General features: G+C 35.1%; 3 protein-coding genes and 1 long non-coding RNA gene across 5 annotated transcripts; 1 reads left to right on the top strand and 3 right to left on the bottom strand.

The window, feature by feature from the left end:
- Positions 1–243: 243 nt before the first annotated feature.
- On the bottom strand, positions 244–1,698 carry LOC144553210 (uncharacterized). The gene is made up of 3 exons (XM_078301309.1): positions 1,052–1,698; positions 608–979; positions 244–532 (listed from the first exon to the last, which is right to left on the bottom strand). The coding sequence occupies exons 1-3, from the start codon at positions 1,696–1,698 to the stop codon at positions 244–246; spliced, it is 1,308 nt and encodes a 435-aa protein (XP_078157435.1).
- LOC144553209 (uncharacterized) lies at positions 1,370–4,801 on the bottom strand. Its single transcript, XM_078301308.1, has 3 exons — positions 4,578–4,801; positions 2,337–2,718; positions 1,370–2,253 (listed from the first exon to the last, which is right to left on the bottom strand). Exons 1-3 carry the CDS (start codon positions 4,799–4,801, stop codon positions 1,855–1,857), a joined length of 1,005 nt encoding a protein of 334 aa, XP_078157434.1. The 3' UTR covers positions 1,370–1,854.
- Positions 4,802–7,722: 2,921 nt separating this feature from the next.
- On the bottom strand, positions 7,723–12,665 carry LOC144552933 (cysteine-rich receptor-like protein kinase 8). 2 transcript variants are annotated; one of them, XM_078300977.1, is made up of 7 exons: positions 11,781–12,665; positions 10,132–10,254; positions 9,677–9,807; positions 9,238–9,448; positions 8,900–9,137; positions 8,561–8,708; positions 7,723–8,239 (listed from the first exon to the last, which is right to left on the bottom strand). In XM_078300977.1, exons 1-7 carry the CDS (start codon positions 12,598–12,600, stop codon positions 7,907–7,909), a joined length of 2,004 nt encoding a protein of 667 aa, XP_078157103.1. In that variant the 5' UTR covers positions 12,601–12,665; the 3' UTR covers positions 7,723–7,906. The 2 variants fall into 2 exon arrangements, with proteins under 2 accessions (XP_078157103.1, XP_078157104.1); XM_078300978.1 differs by lacking the exon at positions 11,781–12,665 and adding an exon at positions 10,408–11,266 and having other exon boundaries at positions 7,725–8,239.
- Positions 12,666–19,728: 7,063 nt separating this feature from the next.
- LOC144552405 (uncharacterized) lies at positions 19,729–20,038 on the top strand. The gene is made up of 2 exons (XR_013511120.1): positions 19,729–19,941; positions 19,989–20,038. It is a non-coding gene; the product is annotated as an uncharacterized LOC144552405 (long non-coding RNA).
- Positions 20,039–20,691: the final 653 nt, after the last annotated feature.

Below are 20,691 nucleotides of genomic sequence, written 5' to 3'. Positions count from 1 at the left end.
CCAAGTAGTTGATTGTTACATGTGTTACTCAGACTTTTATGTATTCGTACTGTTTGGACTTTTATGCTATTCGTATTGTTTGGTTTATGCTTCTATTTTATGACCTTATCACGTCTGCTAAATTGCTGGTTAAAATCACCATATATCCAGCCCTATTGCTGGTTAAAATCACCACAAGATACAGAAGAGTTCTTATAAAACACAAGATACAAATTGCTGGTTAAAATCACCACATATCCAGCCCTATTGCGTATTTCCTCTCGCATCCCTTCTTCTTCTCCCATTCCTCTCGAGAGTTTCTCTACTGGTTCGGTGACCCATTCGCCGTCCTTCCAGTACATCCATCCACATTTGGATCCGGTTGTGCCGTCTCCTACCCAACTTCACTAATCGATGTTCTGGAACTAAGGGATCTCCTTCGTGCACTGGCCAATCACATTGATTGTCATACACATGAAATTCACCACTCCATGTGTCGATGAGTGTTTGAATGTTGTAATAATAATTGACGAAGTCATTTGGATTCAAGTTCCTGTAATGTCAATACACTAGTAAGTAATACTGTCCTTAATATGAAATTTCAAATTAAAAAAAAATATAATTTTACCTTAAACGACACACCGCCATTACATGAACACATGGTATTCCACCCATCCGAGGCTTCTGGCACGTACATTCCACCTCATGGTCGTTCTTCAGAATTACCTTGTACCTGCAGTCGCTTGACGTGTGCACCCATCTGCCATTCTCCATGTCAAAATTAATCTTTTCGCCATGTGAGGTCACCATAAACTCATTATGGCCGAATGGAAGCGTTGACATTTTCTTAGTCTTCTCAATGTGCTTATCCAGCTTCTTATGTACGCGAGTGGAAAAAAACTGACCTGCTGCCTGCAATTGCACAGCCGTCTCTCTTCTTTTCTCAAACCAGCTAACACACTTGTAGAATGTCTCATCAATGATTGCGGCAACTGGTAACCTACGATAATTAAAAATTACAATTAATTGAAGAAAATGTTAATAAAATATAGGAGGATTACAATATACAAACCTGCAAGAAGTTTGGAAGACATGGTTGAGCGATTCAGAACCATTGCTAGTCATTATTTCCCAACGAGATCCATCATCCATAGCTTGATACACCTTCCATGGCTTAGGCAGTTCTTTCTCGTCATTTTCATTATATTTGCCACATGTATCCAAATAAGCCAACCAAGCAGGATTTCGCCTCCCGATTGCATCAAGTCCTTCTTGCAATCTTGTATTCTTTTTCTTTTTAACCATGACCTTGAAAAAAGTGAAAGCTACCTTATCCTTAGTGTGCTTTCCAAAATTCTCAAACACATGTTGAGAGCAGTAGTGATGAGCACACTCCCCTTTCTCCTCACACCAACCCAAATCATCTTGAATAAACACCTTTTTAATGCCCTTGTGTCGGTCAGATACCACACACATGTATCTGTTTCGCCCAATTACAAACTCCCGCACCCACTTCATGAACCATCCCCAATTCTCAAAATCCTCATTCTCTACCAGTCCAAATGCTAACGGGATTAACTGGTTCTCTGCATCATATCCGGTTACAATTAACAGCTTACCCTTGTATCTGCCAGACAAGAAATAAGCATCGATACTGATGACGGGTCTGAGGTGACCGACTGCGGCAATACATGGTCCCCATGCCCATGCTGCTCTCATGAAAAAACGATACCCTGGCTTAGTGGTTGGCTTTGAAACAATTTTATATTGGGTTCCCGAATTTGCCCTTTTTATTGCCTCCAACAAAGGGACAATCAGCCCGTAAGACCCCTCCCAACTACCAAAGGCCCGGGAAATTGCTAACTCTCTACCACGTCATAATTTATTGTACTTTGGAACGATGCCCTCGTACCTTTCAGCGCATAAGTCAGCGACTGCCCGGATAGAAATATCAGCATTTTTTTCCAATGATAATTTTATACAGTTGGCGACCATAGCGGACGTCAACTGTGCATGATCTAACCTGGATGCCGATGCGTGACATGTGTGCTTAGCCACATTCTTCGTGATGGCCCAAGTATTACCAAAGCCTATAGCCCTCGCAACCAACGCCCACCTGCACCGGGTGCTAACACACTTGTACCTCAGCCTGGTGGTATCGTTGTGTGTATTTTTAATCTCCCTATTTTGTTTGATGTGCCAGTGGTTAATTGTATCTTTCATCTTATCCTTGCTGTCATATGTCATCCCCTCAGACAATTCATGTATTTCTCCCTTTTGATTTACAAAAGAAACAACAAAATTTAAACAACAATTTAATAATTATATTAAAATTAAATAAAAATTAACAAACATACCTCAGAAGTCGCAAAAAAAGAGCTATCGGCCTCTTCAAACCCTGATGTGTCATGAAATTGCTCAAACGGATGCCTTTCCCCACGACCCACTATAGGCCACTTCCGTCTACCAAGCATAGGAATACCAGTATCCTCATCACTGTGATCTGATACCCCACCATCCCCATTATCATCCCAATTAGCCTCTGCCTCCCTTTCTTCAGGATCCTCGTCCGTATTGTCAGCATAATAAAGTCGTTCATGGGTTTCAGATCGGTCCCTTTCAAATTGGACTCGGCTAGAGGACGAAGATAGAATCTGAGGTCGACCCCTGTCAGATTGAACTCTACTAGGACCCGCTACACATGGGGCCCGACTAGGACCCGCTACAGATGGGGTCCGGCTAGGATGTTGGAGTTATGTCCTAGAAGCCAATCAGTTTTTGATGGCTCATTTTGGTTTATGTTATTGATGATTTTATATCATTTGTTCCATGAGATTATTATTGATAGATCATTTGAGTTGATGACTTGAATTGTGGATCTCTGTGCTTCATTTATTTAAATGACAATAATAACTCTAAAAGTCCATAATCTTGATAATTAGCAAGGAACATTAATTATTCATATAAGATTAGTATGCAAGTTAAGCGATGATTAAGTTCTACAAGTCATGGGTATATGTTACCAACTTAATTGCATAAGTATATGTTATTTGAACATAGTACAGGACTTGACCCAATGAAATAATTATATGGATTGTGTTATGTGTCATTAATTATTTCATAAGTGTTTAATTCTAAAGTTTGAGATGTTTCACCTTTTTCACATGAGGAGTGTTTGTTATGAATAGTTTATAACGTTGTTCGTAACTGGCTACTATAAAGATTCTATTTTAACATTCATAAATTATGCGGGGAAAAGATGTTCATCAAGAAATCAGTATGTCCCTCACAATTTATTTGTTGAGCGATGATATCAACTGGGCCCCTTGATGGAGTTGGATTGTTTGCATGCAAATTTATTTATACAATCAACTCTATATCAAGAAATATATAATATGCAAGAATGACACATTCCAATCTTGGATTATATATTGATATCATGAGACATAAGAATTTAAACAATAGAAATTATATTTTCTATGTAGGATGAAATACTATATTTGTATAGTATTTAATTATGTTAATTGGGAGTCACAATGTGTTGCTAGATACCGCTTGTGATTATTAGAATTAAGTATACTAATTTAATTCTATGGCCAACATGACATAAATCCTCCAGGGTATTGCTAAACAAGCTCTTAACCATAGTTACATTATTTTAGTTTGTTGAATGAATTAATTATAAATGTCATTATAATTAATTATTTCAAACAATCTTATGAAACTAAAATAAATCTCTAATCAAGAAATAATTTTATTATATGATAAATAAAATTTATTTCAACTCAACATACTTAATATAATTATAGAATTATATTAATTTGATGTACAATTAATTGGTGCAACAATTGGGCCAACTAATTATGCATTAGGAGAAAGAATTATTATGGAGCAAAATAAGTTTAAATGCCCATAAATGGTCAGCCCAAAATTGATGAGAAAAGAGGCCCATTTTGATGGTTAAATGTGGATTATTTGTCCTAGACTTTATCTATATAAAGGGGGTCAAATTGGATGAGAAAAGATATCCAAAACCCTAGCCGCTATTGCCTCTTTTCTCTCATCTAATTTTTGGACGTTTTTTTTCCAATTTCTCTTGCTTATTTAGATAGGCTCATGTGTTGAGAATTCCATAAAAATCAATTCAAAAAGAGATTTGAAGAGTGGATTTGTTTGATTAGACTTGAGATCTACAAATACTAGCATATTTGATAAATCTCTTGGTTAATCTTGTGGCATAATCCATTGGAGAGGCACTCGACTTTGGGTGTAGGTGAAGAAGCAAGGAGAGAGTCTTTCGCAACCACCGCTGCCAAGGATTACCTTCTTGATACGATTCAAGAAGAGGTAAATCAATATTTATAACTCTATTGTTAATAGGTTCAATTTATAGCACAAGATCTTGGTATATTGCAAATGGTAGCTTAATTTAAATAAAAATTCGTGCTCTATGCATATACATGAAGATTAACATAGGACTCGTTACAGATTGCTCGAGCCCTAAACCCTGAGTCAAGTGCAACAATTGTCTGGTATTCTGTCTGGAGTTCTGTCTAGAATTTTGTCTGGGGTTGGCTACCACATATAACTCTAGAAACTTGAAAGGAGTGGCTATATTCATTGTCATTTGGAGATATAACTCCCAACTGCTATCGTCTTGTACCGGAAACTGTTGGAACCAGGTTTGGTTGCCTTGACCAATATTGATCCTTGCGTTAATTACCAGTTCATAATTACGGTGGTCAATACCGAGTTGTTGGTACACTTCCCTATTTATACTTCTAAAATCCAAACCTAAGCCGATATTGAACATTTTCGGCATTTGGTGGCTATAATAAGCGCCATTTGGTCCTTGTAATACTTCACCACCAAAATAACAAGCAATTCCAATCATAATTGGTTGAATGAACCTAATATTACAAAAAATATTATAAAATAATGCACTAAATTAAATAATTAAATAATACTACAGAAAATAAATTTTTTGAAAAAAATAATGGAAAAAACGCACCTTGGCGGCTGTCTTTGATGAACAATTGAAACAGAAGCGATCTGATCTGTATATAGCAAACCTAATGAGTGCGCAGATCCACCGTGCGCACGGGTCGGTGCGCGGATCCACCACGCGGACGGGTCAGTCTGGCGGGTCATGGCGTTGGCGGGTCAGTCCGCGGATCCGTTACGCGAACGGGTCGGCGATCCGTTCGCAGATCCACTACGCGAACGTGGCGGAATCTCAATTCGGAATTTTCGGATGTTGTTTATTTTATTCCGATTTTTCAGAGTGGTACAAAAAAAAACGGCAAAAAATAATATATGTAATTTTATTAAACCTAAATAATAAATCCATCTCAATTTTGTTTTATATTTGTTTCTGCCAAAAAAATGAGGTTATTATTTACCCGTAATATAGAATGTTACTGAGATTGAGGCATAGTTTGATCTCTTTGTGAGTGGGAATGGGACCCGACATAAATGCCATGGAATCCGAGGAAATTTTCTGTTCATTTGAACGAGTTTACGATTAAGAATCTTGGATTTAAATCGGTTGGATCAGTATTGCCAAACAATGCATCTAGAATTGTAGATAGTAATGATTACTGAATCCTTCCTGGTGGAAATAAATTGCAGGTTTGCATAATAGCCCCGCTATATTATTTTAATTACAGATAATTCTCATAAGTAACCTTAAAAGTATTTTTATTCTTTTACATGTATATCTTTTATTGAAGTTTTCTGTTTGAGATCATCTTGTTCTGTCTCTTGATAGCCTTGACAGCCTCTGTCAAGCTCTCAAAAAAAGAAAAAAAAAATGATGATCTTGTTCTGGACTTATCTCTGACGTCTTTACAAGCAGAATGAGCTTAATATCTAATATATTTTTGTGACAATATTGATACTCTTGTTGTGATCTTTCATTTCTTGGATTTCCTTATATTTCTTTAAATCATTTGATATTGAAATGAGGATCAACAAAAAAAAAAATACAAGATTATGTTTTTTGTTTTGTTTTGTAGATTGTAAATGTTTCTTACAGTTTAATGTTGATCATTTAGTTAAAAAAATAGCTTGTTTATTATGATTACGGTGCGACTAGGGGTGTAAACGGAGCAGATTCGGAGCGGATAATGCTAATACCATATATGTATTCGTTTTTCAATGAGCGGATACGGATACGGACACGGATAGTAAACGAATATCAAAATTTAAAACCATATCCACCTTAAATGGATACGGATACAGAGCGGATAATCAACGGATACAGATTCGAATATGTATATGAAACGAATAATTGTCAAATAATTGAGTTGTGCAGTTTAAGATACAAAAAAATAACTTGTTGTCTTGAAACAATGACTAAAATCAATTTAGCAGAGACTAAAAACATACTACATTTATGGACTAAATTAAGTCTTAAATGGAAAAGAATGGAGAATGAAGAGCACTAAAAACATACTACAACTTCTATCTAGAGCAGTAAAGTTAAAACTGGTTTGGAGTAGTTTTAGATCTGAATAATTGTGGATACGGACACAGATATTCACCTTCATGAAATTATCCGTATCTGTATCCACCATTTTTTTCACCATATGTAAAATTTATCCGTATCCATATCCGTATCCGTATCCGTATCCGTATCCGCAATTATCTGTATCCATTTAATCCGGATTCGGATAATCTCCGGATACGGAGCGAATACGGAGCAGATTACCGTATCCGTTTACACCCCTAGGTGCGACTAATAACAATGCCATTCATTCATTCATATATATATATTTTTTTTTTTTTTTTTTTTTTTTTTTTTTTTTTTGCCATATGAACTTTGTATAATTTGCCTTTCAGAACACAGATAGAGAGGAAAAATCAAATTTACACCATTATAACATAAATGTGGAATACATTATTGCTTTAATTATTCTAATAGAAGTATAACTAATCACTGACTGAAATGGAATTAAATCAATGGATAGTTGGATAAGGAAATTAATAACAGAGGGCAATTGTGTCCAAAAAAAAATGTAAGCGGTACTCTGTCCAAACCAAATAGTTCCCAGTACATGAGAGCAATCATCTTTCAAAAATTTTGTGTGCGCAAACATAATTGATCAGTTAATTTTTCCATATCCAAATTAGATAAGATCTACTGGACATATATAGATGTCAATATGATTGAAAATATCACTAAAAGATCTATTGTAAATACCTGTCACTATTGTCTTATTATATAGATCGAGTAAAACTAGGGTGTTCTTAAGCTCATCAAGATATTTGGTGAGCTTAACTTCAAAATATATTATATTAGTTTTAAACAACAAATTTAAGCCGTTAAAATCCATCTACTTCACAATTGATGAATTTACATACAAAGATTTCAAGTTATCAAATTATTTTAGTATAATTAAAGTCAAGCAGTCAAAATTAGATTTTTTATAAATTAATTTGAGTGCATTCATTTTTTAAACATTTTTTTGACCACTTAACTTTATACAAAATTAATTAAAAAAAAACATGTAAATTCATCACTCATGAAGTAAATCGGTTTCAACGATTTGAATTTATTATTTGAAGCCAATCTAATAGATTTTGGAGTCAAGCTTACCAAACACTTTGGTGAGCTTAAGAACACCTTAGTTCTACTCATATAGATCAATATGATCTATATAATAGTGTTGATTACTACAAACATTTCCTCTTTTTATTGCACAAAACACATTGTATCAGAACTTTTGAATAACGAGGAATATTTTGAATGTCTGCAAGGACTTGTTACAAGAATTAATTCAATACAAGATTTCCTATGATTTTAATTAATTGGCTATCAATTCCTCAAAACAAAAATGACCCCAAGGTGGTTAATATTTTGTAACAGGATAATTAAAATATTTTAATTCATTTATAAAGTAATAATTCACTAATTAATTTAAAATTACCGAGGATAAGGCCCGGTACATGTAACCTCATTATTTGAATACTTAACTGATGATCTTCTCGTAGAACTATCTGATATTTCAAAATCTCTGTCGTCGATACTAGAATCTCCAAAAACAAATGCTGGACTTGATGGAGGAGGGATTTGCATCCGTTTTCTCGTAAGCATGAGATTAACGGAAAATATGTTCGGCCTCTCATTCGGGGTCTTTTGCACGCAGAGTAAAGCAATGTTGATGCATCGCACTGCTTCATCATTCGACCAAGTTTCATCACCTAAATATGGATCAATCAGCTCTATTGCAGTTCCGTTTGTCCAGTGTTCCCACGTCTGATTCAAAATTTTATAAACCAAATAATAATAATATTAATAATCAGCATTAATTAGTAATGTTGATTAACAGTTAATTATCTGTATTTTTTGTTACAGAGGTGCAATATATACAGTCCTGTTTTTGGTCAATGCTGTTGGCATATGATAGCAGAACAGTATAAGATTTGTATTTCATTAAACAATAACAGGTTTTATAAATTTGATTGTTAGTAGTAATACAGACTATTCTTTTTGTTTTCGGGTTTATTTCAATTGTCACATTTTCAGGTTGATTTTAATTTTGACTTCCTGATAAATTAGTCTATTTTAATTACTTACATAATTTAGTAGATTTGCTGCACTGGTACCAGAAAAGCTGCTATTACTTCTTCCAGTTATGATCTCCAAAATCAGTACTCCAAAGCTGAAGACATCCACTTTTGTAGATATAGTTCCATGTACCGCATACTCTGGTGCCATATATCCACTAAAAATTCATAAAATGGAAATCATTAGTTCATAGGAAACATAGTAAAATTTTCAATTGATCTTATAATTAGGATACTGTTCAAGTTCTATTTAGAAACCAGTAAGGTGCATTTTTGTAAAATAGTATGGCAAATGTCTGTTGGATTAACATAGATAATAAAGAAATCTAATTAGTGTTAGTAAACCTACTATGTTCCGACAACTTTCGATGTCTTGCTTTGAGTATGGTCTCCTCCTAGAAGCCTTGCCAATCCGAAATCAGATATCTTTGGGTTCAAATTTTCATCTAATAGGATATTGCTGGCTTTCAAATCACGGTGTACTATTCGTATTGCCGAGTCTTGATGGAGGTACAACAACCCTCTAGATATCCCTTGAATGATTTTAAGCCTTTCTTCCCAATTTAGTTTTCTCCTGCTTTCGTCATCTTAAAAAAAAACAATTTAGAGTTTGCGCAAAAGACTATGCAACGTATGTATGTGGCAATCATCTGTAAAATAATTCTTTACTGAGTAAAAACTAAGTACCAAATATCAGAGTATCGAGACTTTTGTTGCAGATGTATTCATAAACAAGTAGCATTTCTTTTTTCTCCATGCAAACACCAAGCAATCTGACAAGATTTTTGTGTTGTAACTCAGCTAGAAATTGAACTTCATTCATTAACTCACTAAGTCCTTGATTAGATCCCTTTGAAAGCCTTTTCACAGCAATTTCTTGTCCATCTCGCAGCTTCCCCTATTGACAGAATATTAATAAAATACTAATTTTTACTTCCGGGTTGAGAATTCTTAAAGTTAAAGATATTCCATAGATTTGTGTAAATTAATATTAATGGAAAATTCATTATTGTCTTATGTTTAAATGGTACTTTTAAACAGACATCCCTTCATTTTTTTATTAAAAGAATTGGAGATTAAAATTAGCCTCGGATTTTTGAAGATATTCAAAAGGAGGTATCGGTACCTTATAGACAGGACCAAAACCACCTTCCCCTAGTTTATTTATATCTGAGAAATGTTCTGTAGCTTCTTGAAGTGTAGAAAATTCGAAAAGCGAAGATTTTCTACCTTTCAATTCCTGGATGTTTTTCTCTTCTACAAAGCCAAGAATTTAATATAGTTATTAAGTCAGAAAATTTCAGGATGATAGTGTCTACATTTAAACAACATGTGTGAAGCAATATCAAAACCATACAACAAGTACAGAGTCCTTACTCCTTAGCCTCTGAGATACCGCATTACACTAAGAGATCCTGACCGTTGATTAATTAACGAACAACTGCTTTTTAATGCATTTGTGCTGCTAAAACAAATGTCAGGATTCTACCTATTATAATCTGATACTGTGACTGATGCAAAGTTTGAAATACATAACAAGTGGGTTATGATTTAAATAAATTGAACTAAGGTGGAGCTTACTAATTCTATTTCTTGATCTCTTTCTTCTCTGTAAACAAATGAGAAGGAAAATTGCAAGAGCAGATGAAAGAACCAAAGGAATTCCAATACCCAGAGCAATTGGTACTGTTTTTTTACCTTTCCCTACAAAATAGAAAAATAAAAATTGGAAAAAAAGAAGAATAATAAATTAAATTAGCAGGTATTAGTTGGACAATTGGAACTCTCAAATAAATATATAGTATCCATGAGACTACACTATCAATTCTTAATAGAAACTCATATGTTCTGTTTTACCTTTTTTTGTGAAATTAATGAGTTGTGGTGCCTGAGATGGTGGACCCAAACCTGGACCCAAACTTGGAGGTGCAACCCAAGCCGGATTCGAACTAAAAAATTTATCCGACTCATATCTCAGCACACAGCTAGCCGTCAAAGACATTACTCCTTCAAACCCATAGCAACAGCTCAAAATGTTTGAAAGCGAATCATTGAGACAATTGAAACACTGTTCTGTGGACAAATCTCTAGTACACTGCACCATCCCATATATTTCCTCGTCTCCTGACACATTAGTTAGACCCGTAGAAAAATATCGATTTGAGGCATTTAATGCCGCAAGTTTAGAAATCGATTCAATCATCATGACCAGTCGATCTTTGAATTGCACCGGGTTCGATACGTTAGTAAGAAAATAGTGAATTTTCCTCTGTGAGACGTTGAAATCTGAAAAGAAGTCGTAGTTTTCATACCGTACCAAGCAGCTGTCGTACCAGACAGTACTTCCTTTGTTATATGGACAGAGGTTTGGCATATCAGTAGATGCGGTTTGGAGGCAATCACTACAGTCCTCAGAGCTGATGTCACCACGGCATAGAGCGAGGCCGTAAACTCGGTTGGGCACCAAACCTTGGGTATCATTGAAAAAACCGGTCCGTGGTGTTTTCATGATTAGAGATGACAATAAAAGATTAAGGTTGGTTGAGAAGGTGCTATTTATTGAGTAATTGCTTGAGGTATCACATAATAAGCTTAGAAGTTGAGATTTTGTTTTCGGTTGAAGAAGCATAAGGAGCAAAGAAGAAAAGAGGATTGATTGAGATATCATCATTTTTCGATCTCGTTTTAGTTTCTTTTGTTTGAGGGGTGTAAAAATTTTGTTTAATGATCATAAATTGTGTAAGAATGAAAAATAAAAGATGAAGCTTTGTGCTAAGATAATTATTGGCGTGGTTTAGCCGTTTAGACTTTAGACTTTAGAAGAAGTACTGAACAAATGAAGAAAAAGACAGCCAACTTTTTCATTAAGCGCTCCAGTAAATAAAAATAACAATTTTGTCCTTTACACTTTAATTTTTTTGCAAATTAGCCCCCCAATCAATTTTCTGATTCGACAATAGTCAATTCTTAATTTCTCTTATGGAGCAAAAATCTGTAAACTCATCAAAAGGGTACCCCAGAAATTCTATACAACTCTTTTTTTTATTGGATATATTCTTAATCCGAAATAACAACATGTGATGTGATTGATGAGCCTCTACAACACGGTTTCTTGATGTTAACCGGTACCAACTGTTCAAAAAGAATGATTGTTTTCTTTACTCACATTATTTAAATTAAATAAATATAATAAATAGAAGACCTCAATTAAGAATACTTTTCAAGTATACCTTTACTTGGTTCTTCGGGTGCTGCAGTTGCTTCTGGAGGGGGTGAGATCTTAACGGGCGGGAAGTTAACACGTGCCGGTGCCGACACAATCAAAAATGGATCTGAATTAAAAAATTTGTCGGTTTCGTACCGTAACATACAACTGCGCGCTTGGTAAATTCCTACCACATTTCCATAGTAATACTCCTCCAAAATCTGCATAGATGTATTAAGGCACTCAAGGCATTGATCTCTAGTCAGATCCCTTGTGCACTGCACCAATCCATAAATTGAGTCCGAAACCGTTAAATTCACCATCCCAGTCGAAAACATCTTATCGGATTGCATAGCGTCCCGGGAAATCAAACTCATTATCTCCACAACCGCCTGCTCGAATTGGTACGGGTCAGACCAATTTTGTGGATTGCCCACTCTGTATCCATCAATGTCCAAATCTGAGAAGAAATATTTGTTCGAGTACCGCAGCATGCACACCTCATACCAAACAATTGCACCTCGGTCGTATGGACAGAGTTGTATGAGATTCTGAGAAGCTGTGGTAATACAATTGGTACAGTTACTAGCACTGATGTCGCCACGGCAAAGAGATGATCCGTAAACCCGGTCTGGGATGTTGCCGAGAGTGTCATTAAAGAACCCAGTTTTTGACGTGTTTTGGATTAGCGAAGTGAACAAAAGTTTTAGGTTGGTTTCGAAAGCGCTTCCCTGGGCATAGGCGGTATTGTTTTCACATAAATTGTAGCTGATGAATTCAGATTTGGTATTGGATGGAAGTAGATACAGCACTATATAAGCAAGTAGAATTTGTCGGGGAAACATCGTTTCTTGTTTTTTGTGTTTGCTCCAATGTATATTTGAAGAAGAGATGTGAAGAAAGATTGAAGTTTCATGTTTTGGTCAAGTTCAATTTAATTTAATTGGAGTCTAGCTATATAAGTCAGAAAGTCAGAGAAATGTAGCCAATCTTCAAGTTAAGAGATCACACATGTGAGGCCCACCATAATTTGCTCTTGCATGCTTTTAAGATGTTATCTTTTTTATTTGATCTGCAATTAATTACACTCATCTTTATTTTATAAGTTGAGGGGAATGATTGCACTTTTATATCTATTTGGGTTGTTGACTTTTATGCATTTTCTTGACTTGACACAAATTTCCAAATACAACTTTGCTACATAAACGTAATTTAATTTGTAAACATAGACACGTATAATCACTAGCTTGGCAAATAAAAGAAGTAATTTTATTATTGTTTCGGAATTAGGTACAGGTACCGGTGCAAAAAGACATGTATTAAATGGTGTCATATTGTCATCTAACAGTACTGCTATTTTTTTTTTCTTCTTGTGCAGCAAAAATGGTAGACTCTTATATCATACTCAAAATAAAAGTTTAGTACACAAAAAGATTTAACACAGAACCATTGAATCTAGGGGTGTCAATGGTACCATTTTAGCCATTTATCCGACCCGTATCGTATTCGATAAGGCGGGTATGGTAAGGTTTTTATTTCGTTAGCTTATTAGATATGGGTATGGATAAAAAAAAAATTATTTAACCAAATGGATAAGAGTATGGATAATAACTATTTCGTACCCATTACCCTATAAGGTAATTATAAAATCTAAATATATATTCAATTCAATTTCTAACCCACCTAAATATATATTCATGGTTTTTAATTTTCTTCGTTTATAAAAATAATTTAGTTAGAATTAATTGCACATTTTCTTTATTTTTTTATTAGAAATACAATTATATATGTGTGAAATAAATGAGTTTTTAATGTTTAATTTGTAAATTATAATAAAATTAATTATTATAATAGTATTATCCGTTATTCACCCGCTACCGTTTTGTTACCCGATAATATTAACGGGTAAGGGTAGGGTAGGGTAAAGTTAATTTTTAATGGGTATGGGTAGGATATGGATAAAGTCAATTTAATGGGTATGGGTATGAAAATGCCTCCACCCGACCAGTACCGTACCCATTGACACCCCTAATCAGTGTTTTAAAATGCGGCCGCATGGGCCGCATATGCATATGCTCAGAATGCCCATGCGGTTTTTCCATGCGGCCGCATATGCGGTCCGAATATGCGGTCATGCGGATTAAAAATGCGGCCATGCAGTTTTTCCATGCGGTTTTGATAATTTGATTGTATTTTAATTAAAATTTATATTAAAAAAATCAAAAAATTATTGTTGGTTATGTTAATATGTGAAAATAAATTCAAATATATGAATATGAATATATATATACGTGAATTTTTATTTTAAAATCCGCATAAAAATTCGCATATGCAATATGCAGTGACCTTCCGCATGCATGAACAAAACCGCATTTTAAAACACTGCCCCTAATTGAACCACACGATGCTACAGTTAAAGAAGAATAATAGGATAAGAGAAAGACCCAATTTAACATCTAAAACCACACGAATTTAAAATGGCTGCAAAAGCTTCAAAGTTTACTAGCAACAAATAATGCTAATACACCCACAATTTAACATCATTTACAAGATTTCAGATCTGTTGAGGAAGAAAAGGGATCGAAGGAGCGGGCGACAACTCCATGCGATCTGAATTGTGATATATGTGGGAGGAGTATACCACTCTGCAACTCCATTTAACAGCAACAGCAAACGAAGAAGCGCTGCAAAATTCGAAAAGAGTATAAAAAGTCTGATTAAGGCACTTGAAACAATCGGACTCCGACAAATCCGTGGTACATTGTACCATTCCATATGCTCTTGCATTAACGCTGGTGACAAACATCTTTACAGATGCATTAAATGCTGCGATTTCAGAAATAGATTCCATCAAGGAGATGACGAGTTGCTTGAACTCGAATGGTTTTGATACAGCCTGTTGCTGGCAACTTGCAAAATGATCCTCAACACTAGGAAATATTGAAAAGAAATTATGGATTGAATACCGAATGCCACAGTTGTTGTACCATACAATACCACCATTAGGGTAAGGACAGAGTTGGACGATGCTTTGGGAAGCCGAATTGAGGCAACTGGTACAGGTGTCCTGATCGATGTCACCACGGCAGAGTGCAAGGCTGTAGACTTGGTATGGTGGTTCACCTTCAATAGCAGTAGAAAATCCACTTTTGGGTGTGTTTAGGGAGTAGAACTAGGGTGCTTTTAAGCTCACCAAAGTGTTTGGTGAGCTTGACTCTAAAACCCATCAAATCAATTTCAAATGATGAATCCGAACCGTTGAAACCCGTCTATCTTATGTGTGATGCGTCTACATGTGAAATTTTTAAACATTTGAATTAGTTTAGTATAAAGTCAAGCGGTCAAAAAACGTTCAAAAAATGAATGCACTAAAATTAATTTATTAACCTTCTAATTTTGACCGATTGACTTTATACTAAACTAATTCAAATGTTTAAAAATTTCACATGTAGACGCATCACACGTAAGGTAGGTGGGTTCTAACGGTTCGAATTCGTCATTTGAAATTGATTTGATGGGTTTTAGAGTCAAGCTCACCAAACACTTTGGTGAGCTTAATAACACCCTAGTTCTACTCATGTTTAGGATTAGAGAAGAGAAGAGGAGGTTGAGGTTGGTTTTGTAAGTACTGCTTGGTGTGTAGTAATTTGTGGCTTCACAAAAATTGTGAGTATTACTTGGGGTGTAGTAATTTGTGGGTTCACAAAAATTGTGAAAAAAATGAGGATTTGTTAGTGTTGTGAGAAGTGCAAGTGTGAGAAGAAAGAAATGGATGGGTGGGGAGCTCATGGTGCCAGGGAGTATTTTGCAAAAGTTTGTTTTGCAAGGCATCAATTTATGTTTGGTACTGTCGTTGACTTTATTTGTGAATTATTTCGGGTATTATCTCAAGTTTAGTTGAGGTTTATTCTACTCCTTTTAATTTCCTTCTAAATCACTAATAAATGGGTTTCATGAAATTTTGCTTGTTGGTGTGAATTTACTTGAATTGTTGATGCAACAATTTCATGCAATTATTGATGTGTTGCACCAACAATTCAAGTTAATTCACAAGTCAACGAGCAAAATTGATATTCATCTCCGTCAAACTATGATAAATTAATATTTTAAGGTAAATTTCTCTCTAAATAGGTCTGGAACGGGATTTTCGAGATGTACAATTGATAAAACTTTTATAGTTTATTAACTCAAATCAAACTAACTACTTCTGCTTCGGAATTAAAAAATAATTGTTTCTCCGGAAATCCCGACATAGTAACTTGACATCTCGAAAATATATATCTTTTATTAGTCAATGTGCTGAATATTTCTCTTTGCATTTTTGTAAATTTGTTTGGAAGAAACTAGTCAAAAATTGGCAGCACGCTTTTCTGGGAAACCTGGACCTTTCCTTTGTTTCCTCGGAATTTGGAAATTGGAAACAACGGGTGCTCATTTCATTAAAGTGCTCTGCAGGATCACCCGTCAAACGAGTCCGCATTCTCTGCACTAACGCACCGTTTGGAATTTGGAATTTGGAAACAACATGCCTCATTAAAGTGCTCCGCAGGATCACTAGTCAAACGAGTCAGCATTCTCTGCACTAACGCACCGTTTGAGTTTTAACTACGGAATGGAATGCACTGGGATCATTAATATTCGTGCGGGTTTAAATCGAACGGTCATGATCTACATTCAAAATTTGAGTTAACTCAGAGGATACGAATTCCAGTGAAAGAGCATGAGGTGTATTCTATTTAAGGCGAAATTGAGTTGGGCTATACTTAGCAAACCTCCTTCAATTAAGGGCATGTCTGACTACTAGACCGAAATGAAAATGAACTTAGATTCGTATCTGATTTGAATGACTAAAATACTGTATATGTGAAAAAAATAAAATAATTACTCACAGACACAGTAGCAGCCGAACAGAACCTAATTAATAAGGACTTGTATTTGTTGTACTTGTTTAGTAATGAAATATACTTTTAAATTAAATATTTACATTTATTAAAAAATATTTAAATAGTTAGTAAATTTGTTATCATTGGTACTTATCAAGGAATATACAACCGTCCATCATCTGTTAATTTTGTTGTACATTGTATTTATAATAGGACCCTTGATCAGCCAAACCTTAACATGGTATATTGGCATGAATTTCCAATTTTTTTACCTATCATATAAAAAAGAATTAAACATGAGACATTAAATTGATTTTTTTTTTTAATTTACCACAACTGTTATGACAGAAACAGCGTTTACCTTATAGGTCATTCCAGGGAATAGAAGGATTCCTAGGAATGTAATGCCAGGGAATGTCATTCCAAGACATGTGTTATTACCATATTTGGTTCGCGCATGACTATTGCTTCAACATTCTCTGGAATGAGTCATTCCCATGTTTGGTTTGCGCATAGCTATCGCTTTTGGCATTCCAGACAATGTGCCATATGCATGACTTTTTTGCTCATTATACAAATTCGTCAAACATGTTAGCAGAAAGTCATATAATTAGTGCTAACTTTTCTTTAGTTACAATTTAGAAATGTTGTAAATTATATTTGAATCCAAAATAAAAATTACGGACTAGAAGGCACTCTTGCATATCTTAGGTTGCTTTGCATTTTTTGCAATGACATTGAAAATTTCCACAATATACATAAATATAAAATTTTCATTTTTTATTATATAAAGAAATATACTATAAAAGATTCTAATATGTACAATGCTCTACACAACTCCTCACCCTGGTATTCTAATTATATCTTTAAAAGTACCAGTAGCTGCAACAGCTCAATCTTTTTACATAGTTTGTACCCCTAATTCCTAAAACCTCCTGATCGGCATTCATCTCTGAAAATTCTCCTGTTACGCTCGTTTCATAATGCCCAAATTCTCGCTGCTCAAAGCGTGTCCCAGAGCCTTTGTACCTGCACCCAGTTGAATTGAATGCTGATTGCTTCCAGTAACGTAATCGGCGTCCTAGAGCACATGATTGCAGCTAGGCCCCTCCAGAACTGCATCAGCCAGGGCAGGCAAAAAAAGAAGATTTCGCTGAAGCTGAGCTTGAAACCTGAAATTATGGAATTACCTGATTTGCATGGCAGGAAGAACTCTGAATTTCGAGTATGCAAATTACAAGGATAAATTACCAGTATACAAATTATAGAGGTAATAAGAAGAACTCCGAATTTTGAGTTGAAGGAAGAAGCAAGGCAATAGCAACCAACTCACAAATTTGAGAAATCAGGTCAAGGGTTACACAAGGTGACAAAAATTAAATAAATCAACAAATCCAGAAGTAACCAACTCAGGTTTCTAAGCACTCACTAAGGAAATTATAACTTGTATGTTTAGAAGTAATATTTGAGATTGTCGAGTGATCCTATCCATAAAAACGACAAATTATTAGAATATAGCTACATACCTTGCTAGGTGGTAGATGAGTTGTTACATCATTCATAAAGTCAAACATCATCAACATCCTCCTTATTGTTTCTTGCAATAAACTCATGCTCAAAAGTGTAAATATATATGAACTCTACCACTTCGTTTAATTTCAACTGGCTTTCAGCATGTCATAGACCTATAATTAAAAGAAGCCAATTTTTTATTATCCTTTGCCATTTTACCCCAACAAATAATACTTTAGAAAACATTATTTAATAATAACTCCAGCAAAGAGCAATGTAGAAAGCATTCTCTAAACTAATAATGAAGTAATTCAAAAGTAACCTCTACATTTACAAGACACGAGAAGGATCTGGTAGGAAAGTTAGACCCATACTTTATCTCTGCTATTCTAGGATGACTAGCTGAACCAGAATCTTTCTGCATGTTACAAAAACAACTAAATTAGTACCCTGTATTGGCCAGTCTTGTACCAGAACCAACCTTTTTGTTATACTCTGTAGTTTATATTTTTGCAAGAAGGAGGAGTTGACAACAAACAATTAAAAAAGAAAAGAACATCTGGCACCTTGGTTGCTCCTGCAATAATAAGAAATGATATGGTTTAAATTGGGGATTTTTTACTTAATTACCTGTTTCTTATTTGATAAAGAGGAGGCTTCGTGAGTGCAATCAGAGTCCTATGTACAGAGACAGATTTTGATTTCTCATGAGATCAAATTAAAATAAAGTTAAAGAGACACAAAGGTAAACAATTTCACCTTATTTTTCTAGAATCAAGAAAACAAATTTCTCATGAGATCAAAATTGAAATAAAGTTAAAGAGGCTAAACAATTGCAACTTATTTTTCTGGAATCAAGAAGACAATTTTACCTTATCCCCTTCTGTGAGTAATCCATACTCCCGCCTCCAGTTTGCTTAGCAACGGCTTGCGCCTCTAATTTGAGCACTCCCCTATACATCGCCTGGAAAGCAATCACCGGTGCGAAGGAGGTGATAGGGACTGGAGAGGGATTGGGGAGGAAAGGCAGAAAAATGGAGAGAAGAAAATGAATTAGCGATGGGTAGTGCGAACAGGGAGAAAAAAAGAGACGGAATGAAAAAATAAAAAGTCGCTCGCTTTGTCTAATTCCCGTCGGTCGGGAATGAAAAAATTCCGCATTTTTTTAGGCTATCGCGATAGCCATAAACGAGGGAATCGGAATGACAGGGAATGAAAGATTACCGCACTCATTCCCTTCATAATTTTACCAAACGCAGTAATCAATTTACCGGGAATCACAATGCCTGGGAATTACCTTTCAATAGCGCAAACCAAACGCCCCCATAGTGCGAACCAAACGCCCCCTTAGAATAAAACGCTATCAACTACAGCCCTCGAACTTTTTTTTTTACCGAATATAAGCAGCAGTTATATTTGGCTAATCATCCGTACGCATGCCTCAAGATTCGTGCTTTCTCTTAATTCGAGATTAATTAGTAGTGTTCTTTGCAAATCTACGGCATTCTGATCGAAAACAGAGAACGCCTCCTTTCACTTCATCTAAACTGAGCTCTGCTTCCTGAAACACAGCAGAGAACAAAGTCTTCTTCATAACCCATCAAATACAGTATCTGATCTCCTTCTTTGATTGTTGGTTGACCTATTCTCTCCATTACAAACGCCACTTCCGATGGAGAATTGCATCAGTTGAGTTGCGCGTTTGGACTTGGAGAGTTTTGCTGATGTAGGCAGTGACAAGCCCCGGCCGAGCGATCGAGAAGATACCACCAAATAAAGGGATGCCACGTGGTCCAGGGATCTTACTGGGACCTCTGCGTGAAGGATCATTGGCCCAGGAAGGGCCACCTGATGAGAGAGCCCAGGTGAGAAAGATGGCTGAAATGGAGGCAAATTAATGTTGAGAGAGATTATGAGAAGAAAGTGAGAAATGCCGCCTTCACTTCATCCAAAACAAAACAGAGAATGATCTAAAACAAAAACAGAGAATGGGCTAGATTAGAAGTGTTACTTAAAACAATTTATTCAATTATATGATTTATTTGTATGATAAACTCTACGTTATGATTTTTTTTTAATTGAGTTCCAACTTTTTTTTATCTATGCGAAATTTTAAATAGTTTGACATCAATATGCTTGTTCTGAAAATTTGATAACATTATATATATATTTTTTAGGGTTGACGTCAATGGCCGTCAATTTGATATTAATGCAAAAAAAGGTTATTTACAATGACTATATTTTGAAAATAAAATCGCTAATAGTACAGTAGGCACAACTAAAAAGGTACCAAATTAAATTATCTTAATACATACACTGGAAGCATATGTTTCGGCTCAATAGTGAACACATGTTTATATTACCTACATTTCACATACACTGAAAGCGTAGTTCAATTGTGAACACATGCGTTCACATTTAATTTTGAACACAAGCGTTCATAACTTTCATATTACCTGCGTTTAATATAAAAGCTTCCATACTTTTAGAATTTTTTTTTTATCATTTTAACTATATGAGGTATGAGTTCAGAATGACGCG

The sequence above is a fragment of the Carex rostrata genome, chromosome 4 (assembly GCF_964058835.1).
Source record: "Carex rostrata chromosome 4, lpCarRost1.2, whole genome shotgun sequence".
In the NCBI taxonomy this organism is placed as follows: Eukaryota; Viridiplantae; Streptophyta; class Magnoliopsida; order Poales; family Cyperaceae; genus Carex; species Carex rostrata.
This window is presented reverse-complemented; position numbering and strand designations above follow the sequence as displayed.

Bases quoted from the DNA above. Each gene is read 5' to 3' on its own strand.
- LOC144553210 (XM_078301309.1), bottom strand. From the start codon at position 1,698: ATGAGAGCAGCATGGGCATGGGGACCATGTATTGCCGCAGTCGGTCAC. The intron at 980-1,051 runs GTTTGTATATTG...TAATTATCGTAG, and splicing joins GTCTTCCAAACTTCTTGCAG to GTTACCAGTTGCCGCAATCA. The intron at 533-607 runs GTAAAATTATAT...TTGACATTACAG, and splicing joins ATGGCGGTGTGTCGTTTAAG to GAACTTGAATCCAAATGACT.
- LOC144553209 (XM_078301308.1), bottom strand. From the start codon at position 4,801: ATGCCGAAAATGTTCAATATCGGCTTAGGTTTGGATTTTAGAAGTATA. The intron at 2,719-4,577 runs GTTTCTAGAGTT...CCAACATCCTAG, and splicing joins AATATAGCCACTCCTTTCAA to CCGGACCCCATCTGTAGCGG. The intron at 2,254-2,336 runs GTATGTTTGTTA...GTAAATCAAAAG, and splicing joins CTTTTTTTGCGACTTCTGAG to GGAGAAATACATGAATTGTC.
- LOC144552933 (XM_078300977.1), bottom strand. From the start codon at position 12,600: ATGTTTCCCCGACAAATTCTACTTGCTTATATAGTGCTGTATCTACTT. The intron at 9,808-10,131 runs GTAAGCTCCACC...TTGGCTTTGTAG, and splicing joins GAGATCAAGAAATAGAATTA to AAGAGAAAAACATCCAGGAA. The intron at 8,709-8,899 runs GTAGGTTTACTA...ATGAATTTTTAG, and splicing joins TCGAAAGTTGTCGGAACATA to TGGATATATGGCACCAGAGT.